Here is a 19,386-nt window from a genome sequence, read left to right on the forward strand (position 1 = left end):
AGAGATGGGGTTTCACCATGTTGGCCAGGATGGTCTCGATCTCTTGATCTCGTGATCTGCCTGCTTCGGCCTCCCAAGGTGCTGGGATTACAGGTGTGAACCACCACGCCTGGTCTGTTATTCTGTTCTTTAAGGTTCTCTCTCCCCCATTTAACTCCTAGATCCATCTAGAATTTATTTTTGTGTAAGAGATGAGTTATGCATTCACCTTTTTTTCTCCATATGGTTAACAGCTTTTCACCACTGCTTTGAAATGTTATTTTTACACTGTGTCTTCTTAATTAAAAGCTGTTATTTAAGATGTTTGTTGGTACAATTCAGAACAGTTTTAAATATTAGCTTTAATTTTTTTTTTTTTTTTTTTTGAGACAGTCTTGCTCTCCTGCCCAGGCTGGAGTGCAGTGGTGTGATCTCCACTGACTACAACCTCCACCTCCTGGGTTCAAGCAGTTCTCCTGCCTCAGCCTCCCAAATAGCTGGGATTACAGGCGCCCGCCACCACGCCCGGCTAATTTTTGTATTTTTGGTAGAGATGGGGTTTCACCATTTTGGCCAGGGTGATCTTGAACTCCTGACCTTGTGATCCACCCACCTCAGCCTTCCAAAGTGCTGGGATTACAGGCATGAGCCACCATGCCCGGCTAGCTTTAATTTTTTAAGAGAGCTAGTCAGCTGTTCAGGGCAGTGATTTCTGAATTCTTGGGGTGCCTACAGCCCCGTCCCCTCCATGACAAACTCCAGTGTCGAGGCCTGCTATTTACAGAGAGGAATACGTTTTGCTCACATCTGTTGGGTCAATAAATAGTTTCCAACCACTCATCCAAGGATTTCTCCTTAGCCTCATAAAATCCACCTGGGGTCAGCCACCCGTCTAGGGATTCCAGGGTTGTTACTTGAATGAGAAAAGAGCCTTAACAGGAATCCAGAAGTAAAGGGAGAATCTTCCCAGAGAAAACAGAATTCTTCACTTTGTGTCATTAGTGTCTGATCTTCAGATTATCTTCTCATTTTATTTTTTTATTTTATTTTATTTTATTTGAGATGGAGTCTCACTCTGTCATCCAGGCTGGAGTGCAGTGGCATGATCTCAGCTCACTGTAACCGCCGCCTCCCGGGTTCAAGCCATTCTCCTTCCTCAGCCTCCTGAGTAGCTGGGATTACAGGCGTGTGCCACTACACTCAGCTAATTTTTGTAGTTTCAGAGACGGGGTGTTGCCATGTTGACCAGATCTCAAACTCCTGACCTCAGGTGATCTACCCAAAGTGCAGGTGGGAGCCACTGCTCCCGGCCTGTCTTCTCATTTTAAAATCATAGTCAGTTTTTACAATTTTGCTTTGGTAAATTTACTTTGATGGACCATAGATCATCCTGGTGAAAGGAACCCCTGGATTAAGCCCTATTGTGGCTACATTCTGGCATTATTGAAAGCTGGAGAATACAAGGCTAGGGGTCATCTCTTTTAATTTGAAACTGTTTAAAGTGAGAAAAGAGTGTGGCCCTTTAAAAAGTAGAATTCTCAGGGTGCCCCTGACTGTAAAGACTCCTAGAGTTCTCCCTGCTGGGACCAGAGAAGGCCTGCCTGGCAGTTCCTGATGCTGCTGATAGGGGGCAGATATCCCCAGGGAGCCTTCTTTCAAGCCAAACGTTTGACCCCTCGTTTTGTTTGGTAGGGAAGGTTGCACAATGGCTTTTAATCTCAGTCAATATTATAAAATGGTTCCATTTGCACTACTCAGGAAGTAGTTTGCCACTCTGAACTTAGGGGTCACAGATGTTCTCTGTGCTTGAAAGTGCTAGTGGCAGTGACACCTCAGTGGAGTGACTGGAGTTGACAGGATTTGTTTAACCCTTAGGGCACCTCATCAAGTAGAGGAACTAGGCAAGTGTGTCAAGTAAGAAGGGGAGCTGGGAGAGTTGTGGAAGTGTTTTTCTTTGGTGTAGGCTATTTTTCACTTACATATTTATTAATTAGTTTGTGCCAGCGACAGACACTTAAAAAAATAAATTCACAAACGATCTAAGGGTATTCAGTTTAAGTGGTCATGTTAAAAAAGTAATATCTGCTTTGTAGGCTTAATGTATGTCATATTGGGCTAATTTATTCCATAGGATTGTGATGAGAGACAAGCCTATAGTATGCTGAGGAGCCATGGTTAACACAATTTTGTCTTACTAAATGTCGTCAGGATTTTTTTTTTTTTTTTTTTTTTTTTAGAGACAGAGTTTCGCTCTTGTTACCCAGGCTGGAGTGCAATGGCGCGATCTCGGCTCACCGCAACCTCCGTCTCCTGGGTTCAGGCAATTCTCCTGCCTCAGCCTCCTGAGTAGCTGGGATTACAGGCACGCGCCACCATGCCCAGCTAATTTTTTGTATTTTTAGTAGAGATGGGGTTTCACCATGTTGACCAGGATGGTCTCGATCTCTTGATCTTGTGATCCACCCGCCTCGGCCTCCCAAAATGCTGCGATTACAGGCTTGAGCCACCGCGCCCGGCCCTTGAGCCACCGCGCCCGGCCTCGTCAGGATTTTAGGGAAGACCTTCACAGATTTCTCTGTATCTGTGTGATGATCGTTTTTCCTGCTTTTCCTTTCTGTCCCATCTTCACTCCTCCACAGTCACGTTAATGCTAGTATATTCATGCCAGTCTGCCCTTGAGTAACTCCAAGTCTGAGTCCTAAAAAGGAGGCTTCACTTAGACAGGTGCCCTTGTTGATTTCAGCTTTGGGAGTCACCTTTTTGTATCTTTTCCCACTCCTTCTTCCTCCTTTCTCAACCATCATTTCTCCTCTCCACTGGATTCTACTCACAGGCTTATAATCTCCCAGACCATTCAGCAGCTGAAGGAATTCACCAGCCAAGGGAAAGATCCCACAGTGGGGGTACTTACCCCTTCCAGACTCTTCCTGAGGAAAGCTATTTACCTTCCACGTGGCAGGAGTACATGTTATATTAGTTTGGCCTTGTGACTGTTAGAGGGGGAGGTCTGAGGGAACTGGAGAAGAGATGCCGTTTCAACAGAGGAAAAACATTTAGTAGAGCCTGTCCCTTCTGCCTTCTTCGGGCGTGTCCCTCTTCTGGGCATCTCTTCAGGATTTCATTCCTCCGTCCAGCTGCCGTTCACAACTGCCCTTTCCAACTGCTCCAGAACTCTTGGCCCTGGCATTCCGTGATGTAAATTATGCCACGCATGGTTCAAAATGGGCGTGAAGTGGTGTTGCCAGGTGTCGGATCACTAGTGTAAGTTTCCCGGTCTTTGGGGAGAGCCACTGTTAGAATCTGTGCAGTTGTTGTTTCAGCAGAAGAGTAATTTCACTGGCTAAGCTTGACGCTGTCGCTGGCGGGGAGAGAGGGACCTCAGGGCCTGGAGCTGGGGTGAACGTTTTGGTCGAGATTCTCCACTTTAAGGGTTCTAGTGTTGGGATGTGGCTTGTTTGGAGCTGAACAGTCCTGGTACCAATGCAGAGGGAGAACGCAGGACCTGCGGGCCAGAGTCTGCAGAGACTGCCTGCGGCCAGGGTGACCCCTCTTCTCTCTCTAAATGCAGGAAAAACCATTTTCCTGTCTTCCTAAAGATAGCCAGAATATGGCAAAAAATGTAGATTGCTCACCGTGTTTAGGAACATTGAGTCACAGAATTAAAAGACCTATATGTCTATGAGATCTTTTCTAAAACATAAATACTATTTCTCCCCCTGTTTATTGTATATTTTGAGGAAGTTACTATTCATGGTTTATAGCCCCTCAGGGGAATCTGCATGTGACGGAAGTTGCTGCCAGCTGACTGATTTGTTTAGATTCTTTTTTGACTTGTAAGTTAAGGGTTTGTTTTCAATAAAAAGTTTAATCTGAACACTTTATCTCTCAAATGACCACAAAAATGCTAAAAATTACATTAATAATAAGCAGTGAGAGGAAAACCTCATGAATTATAGTTGTTTATCCAGAAAAGTGTAAGGCATACTTTTATGTTGCATTCATACCACCGCCTTTAATCTGCTTCACTGAAACATGCTTTCCTCTCCCTTTTCTATATAGTTGTCATGGATGATGATGATGACTCGTGTCTCCTTGATCTTATTGGGTAAGACGCTTATTCCAAAACCCGAGTAAATCAAATGTGTGAGGTTTGCTGACCACTAAAACAACCTAATAGCATATTAAAACCTGGTAGGTATTTTAAATAAAAAATAATAATCATAGGTTTAGTAGGGAAACAAAGAGACATGATTAATATAGGGGTCTTTTTTTTTTTTTTTTTTTGAGACAGGGTCTTACTCTGTCACCCATGCTGGAGTGTAGCAGCACAGCCTCAGCTCACTGTAGCCTCCATCTGCCAGGCCCATAAAATCCTCCCACCTCAGCCTCCCAAGTAGCTGGGACTACAGGCTCGCACTACCATGCCTGGCTAACTTTTTGTATTTTTTTTTTTTTTTTTTTGTAGATACAGGGTTTTGCCATGTTGTCCAGGCTGGTCTCCAACTCCTGGACTCAAGTGATCCTCCTGTCTCAGCTTCTCAAAGTGCTGGGATTACAGGCATGAGCCAGCAAGTAATTCTGCACCAGCAAGTAATTCTTTATTTATTTTTTTCTTTTATCCCAGGAGGCAGAAATGAATAATAATAGGCAATGGCACACTATCAAAACAAAAACAAGATAAAAATTTTTAAAAACTACTAATTGTTTTAAAATAGGGAGAGGATTTTACACAGGTAATATACCATTTTCTTTTTACTCTAGTAAAAATTAATCCTAAATATAGATAGTATATTTGTTTGTTGTTTCATCTCTTTTTTTGTTCTCTTTTCTAGAGACCCACAAGCATTGAACTATTTTCTACATGGACCTAGTAATAAATCTGTAAGTAATGTGTAGAACACCACAGACATATATTTTGTTTTTTCTTTACAGTTAAAGTAGTAACCGCCTATTGAATTTGTATATTTGCAGAGCAATGATGACTTGACTAATGCAGGATATTCTGCAGCCAATTCAAATTCAATTTTTGCCAACTCTAGTGTGAGTATTGGAAACTAAAAGCAATGATTAAATGGTTTCTGTTTCATTGATGCCTTGTAAATTGAGCCTTTAACTGCCTTTGTGTCATAAGAATCCTTACCTTATCTGTTCTGTTGTGTTTTGTTTTATTTTATTTTATTTAGAGATAGGGCCTCACTGTGTCACCCAGGCTGGAGTACAGTGGTGCAATCACAGCTCACTACAGCTTCAGCCTCCCAGGCTTAAATGATCCTCCCGCCTCCTGAATGGCTGGGACTATAGGCGTGTGCCACCACACAGGCTAATTTTTGTATTTTTAATAGAGACAGGGTTTCACCATGTTAGCCAGGCTGGTCTTGAACTCTTAGGCTTAAGCATTCTGCCTACCTTTGCCTCCCAAAATGTTGGAATTACAGGTGTGAGCCACTGCGCCCAGCCTGCTGTAATTTATATAGGAAGAAAATCTATTGAATTAGGTAGACATTTTCTACTTTTAACTTAGCCAATTAAGACAAGCTATATGGCCAGGCACAGTAGCTCACACCTGTAATCTCAGCACTTTGGGAGGCCCAGGTGGGAGAATTGTTTGAACTCAGCAGTTCAAGACCAGCCTGGGCAACATAACAAGACACTATCTCTATTTTTAAAAAATAAAATAATAAATAATAAAAAGACAGGCTATATGAAGTTGTCTTCTGAATAATAAAAAGACAAGCTGTATATCCACTTGCCATTTTTCTAAGCTTTCAACTTTGTTTCTCTTTTTTTTGAGACGGACTCTTGCTCTCTTGCCTAGGCTGGAGTGCAATGGCACAATCTTGGTTCACTGCAGCCTCCACCTTCGCCTCCTGAGTTCAAGTAATTATCCTGCCTCAGCCTTCCTCATAGCTGGGATTACAGGTGCCCACCACCACACCTGGCCAACTTTTGTATTTTTAGTAGAGATGGGATTTATCCATGTTGGCCAGGCTGGTCTTGAACTCCTAACCTCAAGTGATCTCCACCCTATTACAGGCGTGAGCCACTGCACCTGGCCTCAACATTCTTTCTAAAATGACTCAGAAATGTTACAACTTGAGAAAGTCATATTAGAATGTTTTGAACCTTGTTACATAATAAGCTTTTTTTTTTTTTTTTTTGACATGGGGTCTCGCCCTGTCACCCAGGCTGGAGTGCAGTGGCATGATCTCAGCTCACTGCAACCTCCGCCTGCCGGTTTCAAGCAATTCTCCTGCCTCAGCCTCCCAAGTAGCTGTGACTACAGGCACACACCACCATGCCCAGCTAATTTTTTGTATTTTTAGTAGAGATGGGGATTTCACCATGCTGGCCAGGCTGGTCTTGAACTCCCGACCTCGTGATCTGCCCACCTCGACCTCCCAAAATGTGGGGATTACAGGTGTGAGCCACTGTGCCTGGCCCACAATAAGCTTTAAAGAAATTATTCTTAATTCATAGTTACTTAGAAATTGTTTTCATCTTAAATGAGAAAAAAAAAGATAATAAGTAACACTTGAGCAGTTAGTATGTGCTTGGTGTTGTGTGTGTGTGTGTGTGTGTGTGTGTTTGTGTGTGTGTGCATGTGCTTGGTATTAAGAGCTTTACATATATTAACCTCAGCCAGACATGGTGGCCCATGCCTGTAATCCCAGCATTTTAGGAGGCCAAGGCAGGAGGATTACTTGAGCTCAGGAGTTTGAGACCAACCAACATAATGAGACCCTGTCTCTACAAAAAAAATTAAAATTAAAAAGAAAGTAGATGAGCATGGTGGTGCATGCCTGTAGTCCCAACTACTCAAAAGGCTGAGACAGGAGGATCCCCTGAGTCCAGGAGTAGGAGGCTGCAGTGAGCCAAGATCGTGCCACTGCACTCCAGCCTAGGTGACAGAGTGAGACCCTATGTCAAAAAAAGAAACCCAAAACACGTATTAACCTCATTTAATCTTCTCAATGATTCCATGAAGTGGTTCTGTTAACGTCCTTTTTTTTTTTTTTGACGGAATCTCACACTGTCGCCTGGGCTGTAGTGCAGTAGCATGATCTCAGCTCACTGCAACCTCCACCTCCTGGGTTCAAGCAATTCTCCTGCCTCAGCCTCCCAAGTAGCTGGGACTACAGGTGTGCGCCACCACACCCAGCTGATTTTTTTTTAGTAGAGGCAGGTTTTCACCATGTTGGCCTGGATGGTCTTGATCTCTTAACCTCCCAAAGTGCTGGAATTACAGGCATGAGCCACCGCATCCTGCCAACATCCATATTTTAGAGATAAAGAAACTAAAGCACAGAGAGGTTAAGTTACTTGGCCAAATAGTACACAGCCACGAGTTGCAGAGCCAGGATTCTAACCCAGGCCACCAAGCTCTGGAACTCATGTTCTTTTTTTTTTTGAGACAAAGTCTCGCTCTGTTGCCCAGGCTGAAGTGCAGTGGTGCAATCTTGGCTCACTGCAACCTCCGCCTCCTGAGTTCAAGTGATTTTCCTGCCTCAGTCTCCCTAGTAGCTGGGATTACAGGCACGTGCCACCGCACCTGGCTAATTTTTGTATTTTTAGTAGAGACGGAGTTTCACCCAGTTGGCCAGGCTGGTCTTGAGTTCCTGACCTCAAGTGATCCACCTGCCTCAGCCTCCTAAAGTGCTGGGAATACAGGTGTGAGCCACCGTGCATAGCCCCCATGTTTTAACCTCTAGGAGCATCTAGACAAGAAACCTGACCTGGTGGGTTGGGGTGTCCTGCCTGGAGACTGTATCGAGATTACTGTGTTTGAGCCTTAGGTTCCCTTACTCTTTTCAGTTGCTTTGTTCTGCTGTGGATGGTAGTCAGGAGTTGTACTGCCCAAGGTTGAATCCTTGCCCTATCACTTATTATCCATGTAACCTTAGATGTATCACTAAATCTCTGTGAGGTTCAATTTCCTCATTTATGAAACCAGAATAATAATGGAATTACCTCAGAGGGTGGTTAAAATGAATTGACTAGACCATTGAAATCACTTGGTATGGTACTCAATAAATATTAACTTATTATCATCAGGACCTATATTTTCTTCACCTATAAAATGGAATGGTGTTCAGAAAGTCCTTGGGATGGACAGTTCTTTTTTTTTTTTTTTTTTGAGACAGAGTTTCACTCTTGTTACCCAGGCTGGAATGCAATGGCGCGATCTCGGCTCACCGCAACCTCCGCCTCCTGGGTTCAGGCAATTCTCCTGCCTCAGCCTCCTGAGTAGCTGGGATTACAGGCACACACCACCATGCCCAGCTAATTTTTTGTATTTTTAGTAGAGACGGGGTTTCACCATGTTGACCAGGATGGTCTCGATCTCTTGACCTCGTGATCCACCCTCCTCGGCCTCCCAAAGTGCTGGGATTACAGGCTTGAGCCACCGCGCCCGGCCGACAATTCTTTTTAATTATCATGTGTGTGTAAGGTACGTAAGGTACTTCATATCATGCAAGACATCTCTGTCACAACACTGATCTCCTGTAAGGCTTGTGAATCAATAGCATTTCTGACATTCATTTTGAACAAATTATCACTACATATGATGCCATTAAGCCCATAAAGTAGATATTTAGCCTGTCCCTCAACATGAATGATTTTTATTTACCAACTCTCCTACTCCCATGTAAGTATGAATTCTAACTTTTCACATTGCTTCATTCAGTATGTATTTATTGGCAACTTTTTTCGCATCATGTCAGGTATAGTAGAAATACCAAGAATGCTCTGAGGCTGGGGATGGTGCCTCACGCCTATAACCCCAGCGCTTTGGGAGGCTGAAGCAGGAGGATTACTTGAGCACAGGAGTTCAAGACCAGCCTGGGCAAGATGGTGAAACCCTGTCTCTAAAAATCAAAAATGAAAAAATTTAGCCGAGTGTGGTGGCACACACCAGTAGTCCCAGCTACTCAGGAGGCTGAAGTGGGAGGACCTCATGAGCCTAGGAGTTCACAGCAGCAATGAGTTATTATTGGGATCCTGCACTCCACCCTGGGCAAAAGAGTGAGACCCCCCCCCCATCAAAAAATAAACAAATAAGTAAATAAATAAATAAAGTCTGTGGCAGTATCTCAAAAAAATGAAGCTAAGCTCCAAGTAGTCCTGAGTGTGTTCATATTATCTGTCTGTTCTCTGTAAAATAATTGACCAGCATGATAGATGCCAATATTTATAACAATAAGCATTATTACTATGGAAATAAAATATCAGAATAAGGTAAGCAGTTTAGAGAGTTGTGCCTGAAAAGCAGACTGTTATGCTTTATTCATATTCAAAAGTAAGATTAACTTGTATGAATCCTTTTCAAAGGTTACAGATGCCATGTAACATCCTGTTGATTTTTTTAGAATGCTGATCCTAAGTCAGCCCTCAAAGGTGTAAGCAACCAGCTTGGAGAAGGGCCCAGTGATGGACTGCCACTTTCAAGTAGCCTTCAGTTTCTTGAAGATGAACTTGAGTCTTCTCCTCTTCCTGATCTCACTGAGGACCAACCTTTCGACATTCTTCAGAAATCCTTGCAAGAGGCCAATATCACTGAACAGACGTTGGCAGAAGAGGCATATTTGGATGCCAGTATAGGTTCAAGCCAACAGTTTGCACAAGCTCAGCTTCATCCTTCTTCATCAGCATCCTTTACTCAGGCTTCTAATGTTTCTAATTACTCAGGTCAGACGCTGCAGCCTATAGGGGTGACGCATGTGCCTGTTGGAGCATCATTTGCAAGCAATACAGTGGGTGTACAACATGGCTTTATGCAACATGTGGGGATCAGTGTTCCCAGCCAGCATTTGTCTAACAGCAGTCAGATTAGCGGTTCTGGTCAAATACAATTAATTGGGTCATTTGGTAATCATCCTTCCATGATGACTATTAATAACCTAGATGGATCTCAAATCATATTAAAGGGCAGTGGGCAGCAAGCCCCATCAAATGTGAGTGGAGGGCTCCTGGTTCATAGACAGACACCTAATGGCAACTCCTTGTTTGGGAACTCCAGTTCCAGTCCAGTAGCACAGCCTGTTACGGTTCCATTTAACAGCACAAATTTTCAAACATCTTTACCAGTGCATAACATCATCATACAAAGGGGTCTTGCACCAAATTCAAATAAAGTCCCAATTAATATACAGCCAAAGCCTATCCAGATGGGTCAGCAAAATACATACAATGTGAACAATTTGGGAATTCAGCAGCACCATGTCCAACAAGGGATCTCCTTTGCTTCTGCAAGCTCACCCCAGGGCTCAGTAGTTGGTCCACACATGTCTGTGAACATTGTAAACCAACAGAACACAAGAAAGCCAGTCACCTCACAGGCCGTGAGCAGTGCTGGGGGCAGTATTGTTATTCATTCCCCCATGGGCCAACCTCACGCACCCCAAAGTCAGTTCCTCATACCTACAAGCCTTTCTGTCAGTTCCAACTCGGTACACCACGTCCAGACTATAAATGGGCAACTTCTTCAGACTCAACCGTCTCAGCTCATTTCTGGCCAAGTGGCCTCAGAGCATGTCATGTTGAACAGAAACTCTTCCAACATGCTCAGGACCAACCAACCATATTCTGGACAGATGCTTAACAACCAGAATACTGCCGTCCAATTAGTGTCTGGGCAGACCTTTGCCGCCTCTGGAAGTCCAGTGATAGCCAATCATGCCTCTCCTCAGCTTGTGGGTGGACAGATGCCCTTGCAGCAGGCGTCCCCAACCGTATTACACCTGTCACCCGGGCAGAGCAGCGTTTCCCAAGGAAGACCTGGCTTCACCACCATGCCCTCAGTGACAAGTATGTCAGGACCTAGTCGGTTCCCTGCTGTCAGCTCAGCCAGCACTGCCCATCCTAGTCTTGGGTCTGCAGTTCAGTCTGGTTCATCAGGATCAAACTTTACAGGAGATCAGCTGACCCAGCCAAACAGGACTCCAGTACCAGTCAGTGTGTCTCATCGTCTTCCAGTTTCTTCTTCCAAGTCTACCAGCACTTTCAGTAACACACCTGGAGCAGGAACCCAGCAACAATTCTTCTGCCAGGTAATGCTCTTTCCCAAATCAATGTTTGGCTGATTACAGAATGGAAAAAATGGGATGTATGTTTACTAGAGTATAATTTTCATCCTAAACTCCCAATTTCTTAACCAAAAAATTTTAGGCCGGGCACAGTGGCTCATGCCTATAATCCCAACACTCTGGGAGGCCAAAGCTGGAAGATCACTTGAACCTAGGAGTTTGAGGCCAACCTGAGCAACATAGTGAGACCCTGTCTCTACCAAAAATTTAAAAATTAGCTGGGTGTGGTGGTCCACACCTGTAGTCCCAGCTAATCCGGAGGCTGAGACAGGAGAATAGCTTGAGCCTGGGAGGTTGAGGCTGCCATAAGCCATGATTATACTACTGTACTCCATCCTGGGTGATAGAGTGAGACCCTGTCTCAAAAAAACGTCTTTTTCACACTTAGGACTGGTTATCTTTTTTCTTGTTTTTCTTCTTTTTTGCCAAGGGAATGGGGATGGGGGTCTCACTCTGTCGCCTAAGCTGGAGGGCAGTGGCGCAATCATGGCTCACTGCAGCCTCAACCCCCTGGGCTCAGATGATCTTCCCACCTCAGCCTCCCAGGTAGCTGGGACTAAAGCCATGTACCAGCACACCTAGCTAGTTTTTTGTATTTTTTGTAGATTTAGGGTTTCACCATGTTGCCCAGGCTGGTCTTGAACTCCTGGGCTCAAGAAATCCCCCAGACTTGGCTTCCCAAAGGGCTGGGATTACAGGCCACCACACCCAACCTTATTTCTTCTTAATTAAATTTTTTTATGCAGTGTACATTGTAGAGTGGGGACTCTGGAGTTAGACTCTTGAGTTTGAATGTAAGCTTTATGACATGGGAAAAGTTAACTTACCACTCTAGACTTAATTTGTATTAGTGAAGTGGAGATAATGATACTACCATCCCATGGAGTTTTCAGGAGGGTGAAATGAGATAATCTATACAAAGCACACAGACATAGTCCCTGGCAAACAGCAAATACTCAATAGGAACCTGTATTTATACTTAATTAAATTCATTATGGGCATTTAAAGTGAAAGTTTATTTTAGATTATTTATTTACATTGTATAGCAGGCTACAAGGACATATAACTGTGGACTTGGTGAAGACGTGCTAGCTGCTTCTTGGTGGCCAACAGGAAGGGCTTAGGGACACAATGTGACTCATTAGTGGGTAACTGGCCTGCAACACAGGGAAGCACATGGAGGGAGATATCAAGACACTCTCATCTGACCAAATACCTAAGCCTGCTCTTATTATGCTGTTATGCAGGTTAATTACTGTGGGCAACTAGTAAACCACATATGTTCCTGAAAAGAATCTCAAGGTCATGAGCTTTAGTCCTTCACTGTCATCTGCTGATCCTTCAACGACTCCATCTTTTCTTTCCCACTCATTCTGAGCGTGCTCTATCGTTCCAGCTCCTCCTCTTCTCATCTGGGTGGACCTGTGCCATACCCTGCTTTCCACCCCTCCTCAGCCTTGCATTTCCACTCCACATTCAGAAAGATTCAAACTTCTGTTAGTATACATCAACATATTTCAAAATCTTTTTTTTTTTTTTTTTTTTTTTTTTTTTTTTTTTTTTTTTGAGACAGTCTCACTCTGTTGCCTAGGCTAACATGCAGTGGCAAAATCTCAGCTCACTGCAGCCTCCACCTCCCAGTCTCAAGCGATCCTCCCGCCTCAGCTTCCTAAGTAGCTGGGAACACAGGTGCGAGCCACCATGCTCAACTAATTTTTGTATTTTTTTGATAGGCGGGGTTTCACCATGTTTCCCAGGCTGGTCTCGAACTCCTAGTCTCCAGCAATCTGCCCTCCTCGACCTCCCAAAGTGTTGGGATTACAGGTGTTCGCCACTGTGCCCAGCCAAGATCAATCTCTTAAATATATGTATCGACCGGGAGCTGTGATTCATGCCCATAATCCTAGCACTTTGAGAAGCCAAGGTGGGCAGATCACCTGAGGTCAGGAGTTCAAGACCAGCCCAGCCAACATGGTGAAATCCTGTCTCTACTAAAAATACAAAAATTAGCTGGATGTGGTGGTGCACACCTGTAGTCCCAGCCACTTAGGAGGCTGAGGCAAGAGAATCACTTGGACCTGGGAGGCAGAGGTTGCAGTGAGCCAAAATCATGCCACTACACTCCAGCCTAGGCAACAGACTGAATGAGACTCCATCTCAAAAACAAAAAACATATATATATATATGAATGTATTTATATATATATATCAATTTTTTAAAAAGCCATATACCTTTGACTTAGTAATTTCACTAAGAATCCTAAGGAAATGAAGATTGCTTATGATTAAGTTTGTTCAGTGTATTTGTTTTGGTATCAAATATATCAAAGGTGTGGGGGGGGGTGTTTGAAATAATATCAGATTTATAGAAAAGTTAAAGTTACAAGATTAATACAAATAATTCTCATATCACCTCACCAAGATTCCCCAAATCTTTTCTCTCCCTCTCTCTCTTTCTCTGTCTCTCTCGCATACAAACACACGCACACACATACATACGTCACAGAGTAAATTACAAACCTGATGCTGATGCCTCTTGACTCCTAATTACTTCAGTGTGTATTTCCTAAAAGCGGGCATTCTCCTACATAACCACCGTACAGTTACCAAAATCAAGAAATCAGCATTATTACAATATTATAGCAAATCTGCCGATCTTACTAAGATTTAGTCAGTTCTCCCAGTAATGTCCCTGAGAGCAAAAGAGAAAACAAATTATTTGGTCTTGGTTTTGGTGTTTTGGTTTTTTTTCTTTAGAGATGGGATCTCGCTATGTTACCCAGGCTAGACTCTTGAGCTCAAGCAATCCTCCCGCCTCAGCCTCCTGAGTAGCTAGAACTACAGGCTCGTGCCCCTGCACGCAGCTTTGTTTTGTTTTTGTTTGTTTTTTGTTTTTGAGACAAGAGTCTCACTGTGTCACCCAGGCTAGAGTGCAGTGGCATGATCTTGGCTCGCTGCAACCTCCACCTCCTGCGTTCAAGCAATTCTCCTGCCTCAGCCTCCCTAGTAGCTGGGATTACAGGTGCCTGCCACCACACCCAGCTAATTTTTATATTTTTAGTGCAAACAGAGTTTCTCCACGTTGGCCAGGCTGGTCTCGAACTTCTGACCTCAGGCGATCTGCCCACCTCGGCCTCCCAATTTGTTTTGGTTTTTATGGTTCAGGATCCACCCAGGATCACCATCTCATTCCATTGTCAGATTTTTAAATCTGCAACAGTTCCTCAGTTGTTCTTGGTCTTTCATGATATTAATATTTTTGAAGAATGCAAACCAATTATTTTGTATAATGTCTCTCAATTTGGGTTGCTCTGATGTTTCCTCATGATTAGATTCAGTACATCTTCAACAGGATTACCACAGAAGTGAGGTGTCCACAGTGCTCATAATGATGTGGGTTTGTCCAATACTGGTGATTTCACCTTGAACACTTGCTTAAGATGGTGTCTTTCAGGTTTCTCCACTGTTTTTCCTTTTGTCATTAATTAGAATCTTCCAGAAGATAATTTGAAACTCTGTGGATATCCAGTTTCTCATCAAACTTGCACATGATCATTTAAGTTTTCATTGATGATTCCTGATTGAATCAGTTATTAGAGCTATTACTATGAATGGCCTCCAAATAGATACTTTCTAATATCTTCCTTCGTTTGTTCTATACTTACTGTTGGCATTCCACTCTAAGGAAGAGCTTTCCTTTTCTTCCCTTTATTTTTTGTTTGTTAATGTATAAATTCCTAGACAATTATTGTAGTCAGTGGGTTATAAGCTGTTATAATAATTTATTTTAATGCTCAAATCTACTCACATTTGGCAAGTAGGTGCCCCCCAAATTGGCTGCTCATCCTTCTGACATGTTTTCATCATGCTTTCAGCACTTCCTTCAATTTCTGGCAAAACAAATATTCTCTGTTTATCTTTTAATTTTCCTACTCCTGCCCTAGCATCAACTATTTTTTTAAGAAGACTTGCTCCTTCTGGTGGAGAACAACATTTAGAAACCAAGATCTGAGCATTATGTGTGTTCATTGCTACTAAGGTCATCTCAGCTGGGAAATATGTATATTTATACACCCAATACCTATAGCTATTTACATTTCTATGAATCTATATTAAAAGCTATGAGTTCATATTGATAATTCCAATTCTAATCTATGACTACAGAATTCATCCAAGCATCTCTCTTTTCCATATCTATAATTCCTTTTTTTTTTTTTTTTGCCTTTTTTTTTTTTTTTTTTTTTTTTTTTTGGAGTCTCCCTTTTTTTCCCGGAATGGGGGGCAATGGAATGATCTTGGCTCACTGCAACCTCCGCCTCCCAAGTTCAAATGATTGTCCTGCCTCAGCCTCCCAAATAGCTGGGATTACAAGCATGCGCCACCACACCTGGTTAATTTTTATATTTTTAGTAGGGTTTTACCATGTTGGCAGGGCTGGTCTCGAACTCCTGACTTCTGGTGATCCACCTGCCTCAGCCTCCCAAAGTGCTAGGATTCACTGCACCCAGCCTGTACCTCCCTTTTCTAACAGTGAGAAAGCCAGCTCCACAATACATTTACTTATTTGTTCAATCCTAGAACATATAGAAAATAGTCTTAGAATTGCTAATCCATGTTTTTCACCATTGTTAAAACAAACCTACTAATTATACTTTAGTATTGGTTTTCAGTTCTGTCTTTAGTCTAAGGGTTTACAGTCAACATACTGTGTTCAAAAGTTACTTGGGGCTGGTTGCAGTAGCTCATGCCTGTAATCACAGCACTTCCCAGCAAGCAAGCGGGGCAGATTGCTTGAGCTCAGGAGCTCCAGACCAGCCTGGGTAGCATGATGAATCCCTGTCTCTACAAAAAATACAAAAATTAAGTGGGCATGGTAGTGTGCACCTGTAGTCCCAGCTACTTGGGAGGCTGAAGTGGATCATCTGACTCCAGGAAGGTCAAAGCTGCAGTGATGGTGATTGCACCACTGCACTACAGCCTGGGTAACAAAGCAAGACCCTGTCTCAGAAAACAAACATAAACAAACAAAATGCATGCAATTAATTAGTAAGAATGTAAAACAGTTCCAGAGTAGTTCAGAGTGAAAAGCAAGCCTTTCCCCAACCTCCAGTTTCCTTCTAGAAGCCTCACTGTAGGTTCTTTCTATTCCCCCAGAGCTATCCTCTGCATAGACAAGCACACATAGTGCATATACATACTTATCTGCAGCACACCATAGACATTTTCACTTCTTTATAGAACTTGAGGATTATTTTATATAATGTATGTATTGATTTGCTTTATTTTTATTATAATTAATTTAACAATCATCCATAGCATGGTCCTTTCCTTTGCTGTATGATAAATAATGCTTCAAAGTGGAGTGGGGAAACACCTCTTTCTCTCTGACTCCCAAAAGTTTCAGTTACTCAAAGGTAAAAAGAAGCCTACACTAAGGCCGGGCACGGTGACTCACACCTGTAATCCCTGTACTTTGGGAGGCCAAGGTAGGTGGATCATGAGGTCAGGAGATCGAGACCATCCTGGCCAACATGGTGAAACTCGTTTCTACTAAAAATACAAAAAAAAATTAGCCAGATGTGGTGGTGCGTGCCTGTAGTCCCAGCTACTCGGGAGGCTGAGGTAGGAGAATTGCTTAAAACTGGAAGACGGAAGTTGCCGTGAGCCAGGATCGTGCCACTGCATTCCAGCCTGACAACAGAGTGAGACTCTGTCTCAAAAAAAAAAAAAGCCTACACTGGAAGTTTCAAAACAGCTGACTTTTTATGCCAAAAAGCATTGGGAACTAGGTCAGTTGCATTATTTCAAGTGTGTTTCTGCTATAAGTTTTCAGGATCAAGTGAAACGCAGGTTTATTAAAATTAAGGGACATAGCCTTGGATGCAGGCAGAATGAGTTGAAAGAGTAGTATTTAGGTCAGCTACCATTTAAATTTCCAGCACACCCAGAAACACAACAATTCTTTTCTGTATAGTTTCTATGTAATATGTATTTCTTTTTCTTTTTCTTTTTCTTTTTGAGATGGAGTCTAGCTCTGTCGCCCAGGCTAGGGTGCAATGGCACAATCTTGGCTCACTGCAACCTACGCCTCCTGGGTTCAAGCAATTCTCCTACCTCAGCCTCCCGAGTAGCTGGGACTACAAGCATGCACCACCACGCCCAACTAATTTTTTTATATTTTTAGTAGAGATGGAGTTTCACCACATTGGCCGGGCTGATCTCAAACTCCTGACCTCAGGTGATCTGCCGGCCTTGGACTCCCAAAGTGCTGGGGTTACAGGTGTGTCCGGCCTTTCTATGTAATATTTCTTTTTTTTTTTTTTTTTAATTTTTGTTCTTTTTTTCTGTGTGATATTTCCATATAAATTACTTTATAGAATGTTGTAATGAACAAAAATATCATTATCAAAGGCTTTGTATATTTATGGAAATGTAATTCAGAAGGTTTTGATACTATAAAGGGTTAATGTTAGAGATTACATTTTTAAATATAAATATACTATTGTTTTTAATATAGATAATACATTAACTTGGTTTAAAAAAATCAAATGGGGCTGGGCAATGTGGCTCACGCCTGTAATCCCAGCACTTTGGGAGGCTGAGGTGGGTGGATCACCTGAGGTTGGGAGTTCTAGACCAGCCTGGCCAACCTGGTGAAACCCCATCTCTACTAAAAATACAAAAATCAGCTGGGTGTGAGGCAGGTGCCTGTAGTCTCAGCTACTCGGGAGGCCAAGACAGTAGAATTGCTTGAACCCAGGAAGTAGAAGTTGCAGTGAGCCGAGATCACGCCATTGCACTCCAGTCTAGGTGAGGGAGTGAGAGTCCATCTCAAAAAAAAAAAAAAAAAAAAAATCAAATGGTACAGAAAGATGTATATTACAGTGAAGAGTTTCTCTCCTAGTCCTGTTCCCCAGTCACCCACTTGCTGTCAGACAACCAGTAAAACCAGCTTCTTATGGCGTGAGCTTAAGTTCCTACCTCACTTTTGTACTGGGAAAACTTTCAGACCCATCAACAAGTTGGAAGAGTACAGTGAATACATTCAGGTGATATCACCAGTCATGTATGTTTTGCAGTATTTGCTTTATTGGTGCTCAGTGTCTGTCGTCTCTCTATGTGTATGCACACACATTTATACTTTACTCATATACTTTTTTTCTCTTAACCATTTGAAAGTACTCTGTGAACATCACCAGCGTTTTACCCCTAAATACGTCAGCAGATGTCTCCTAGGAACAAGGACCTTTTAATACAATTACGTCACACTTCTTCCAGTTGGCCCGGTAACACCAAAAACAGCAGTTTTTCACGTTAGAATCCAGACAGCACTGATTTCATTTAGTGGTCACATCTCTTTAGTCTGTAACAACCCTGATCAGTTGTCTTCGAGAGTGTCCTTGTCTGACAGGACTTGTCTGACTGGAATCATGTTTTCTCATGAGTCAACTTCATCAGACTAAACGGTTTGGGCAAGACACATGTTGGTGTGTCCCATTCGTGGTGATGCTGGATGTGGGTACTTGATTAAGTGGCCTCTCCCAGATTTCTCTGCACAGTTCTCAAAGGTGTCTTATTCCCTTCGTAAAGAAGATACGATCTCTAGGATAGCGCTTTGAAGCCACGTGACTACTCTGTTTCTTGGCCTCTCACCCTTTGATGCCCCTCACCTGGATATTATATTGGTAGTCACAAAATGATTTTATAATTGTAGTATCCTATCTATATTTATTGCCTGGGATTTTTCCAGAAAAAAAGAGGGTTTTTGGTGGGCCCAGTGGCTCACACCTGTAATCTCCGCATTTTGGGAGGCCAAGGCAGACAGATCATTTGAGGTCAGGAGTTCAAGACCAGGTTGGCCAACATGGTGAAACCCCATCTCTACTAAAAATACAAAAATTAGCCGGGCATAGTGGTGCATGCCTGTAATCCCAGCTACTCGGGATACTGAGGTAAGAGAATCACTTTAACTTGGGAGGCAGAGGTTGCAGTGAGCTGAGGTTGTGCCACTACACTTCAGCCTGGGTGACACAGCAAGACTCTGTCTCAAAAAAATAAATAATGAGGCCGGGCACGGTGGCTCAAGCCTGTAATCCCAGCACTTTGGGAGGCCGAGGCGGGTGGATCACGAGGTCAAGAGATCGAGACCATCCTGGTCAATATGGTGAAACCCCGTCTCTACTAAAACTACAAAAAATTAGCTGGGCATGGTGGTGCATGCCTGTGGTCCCAGCTACTCAGGAGGCTGAGGCAGGAGAATTGCTTGAACCCAGGAGGCGGAGGTTGCGGTGAGCCGAGATCGTGCCGTTGCACTCCAGCCTGGG

At 43.1% G+C, this 19,386-nt stretch overlaps 1 protein-coding gene across 5 annotated transcripts in view; it reads left to right on the top strand.

Annotated features, from left to right (window-relative positions):
* BICRAL (BRD4 interacting chromatin remodeling complex associated protein like) overlaps positions 1–19,386 on the top strand; it is a 99,390-nt gene that overhangs the window by 52,633 nt on the left and 27,371 nt on the right. For 4 of the 5 annotated variants that reach the window (XM_032299430.1, XM_032299429.1, XM_032299431.1 and 1 more), the window contains 4 exons: positions 4,039–4,084; positions 4,812–4,860; positions 4,951–5,019; positions 9,348–11,027. In XM_032299430.1, the coding sequence (XP_032155321.1) occupies positions 4,044–4,084; positions 4,812–4,860; positions 4,951–5,019; positions 9,348–11,027 (1,839 nt within the window). In that variant the 5' untranslated portion in view covers positions 4,039–4,043. The remainder of the gene's footprint in view (positions 1–4,038; positions 4,085–4,811; positions 4,861–4,950; positions 5,020–9,347; positions 11,028–19,386) is intronic. The other variant, XM_032299432.1, reaches the window with a different exon arrangement.

Source organism: Sapajus apella, unplaced genomic scaffold, assembly GCF_009761245.1.
Source record: "Sapajus apella isolate SASKATOON/1434 unplaced genomic scaffold, GSC_monkey_1.0 scaffold41, whole genome shotgun sequence".
In the NCBI taxonomy this organism is placed as follows: domain Eukaryota; kingdom Metazoa; phylum Chordata; class Mammalia; order Primates; family Cebidae; genus Sapajus; species Sapajus apella.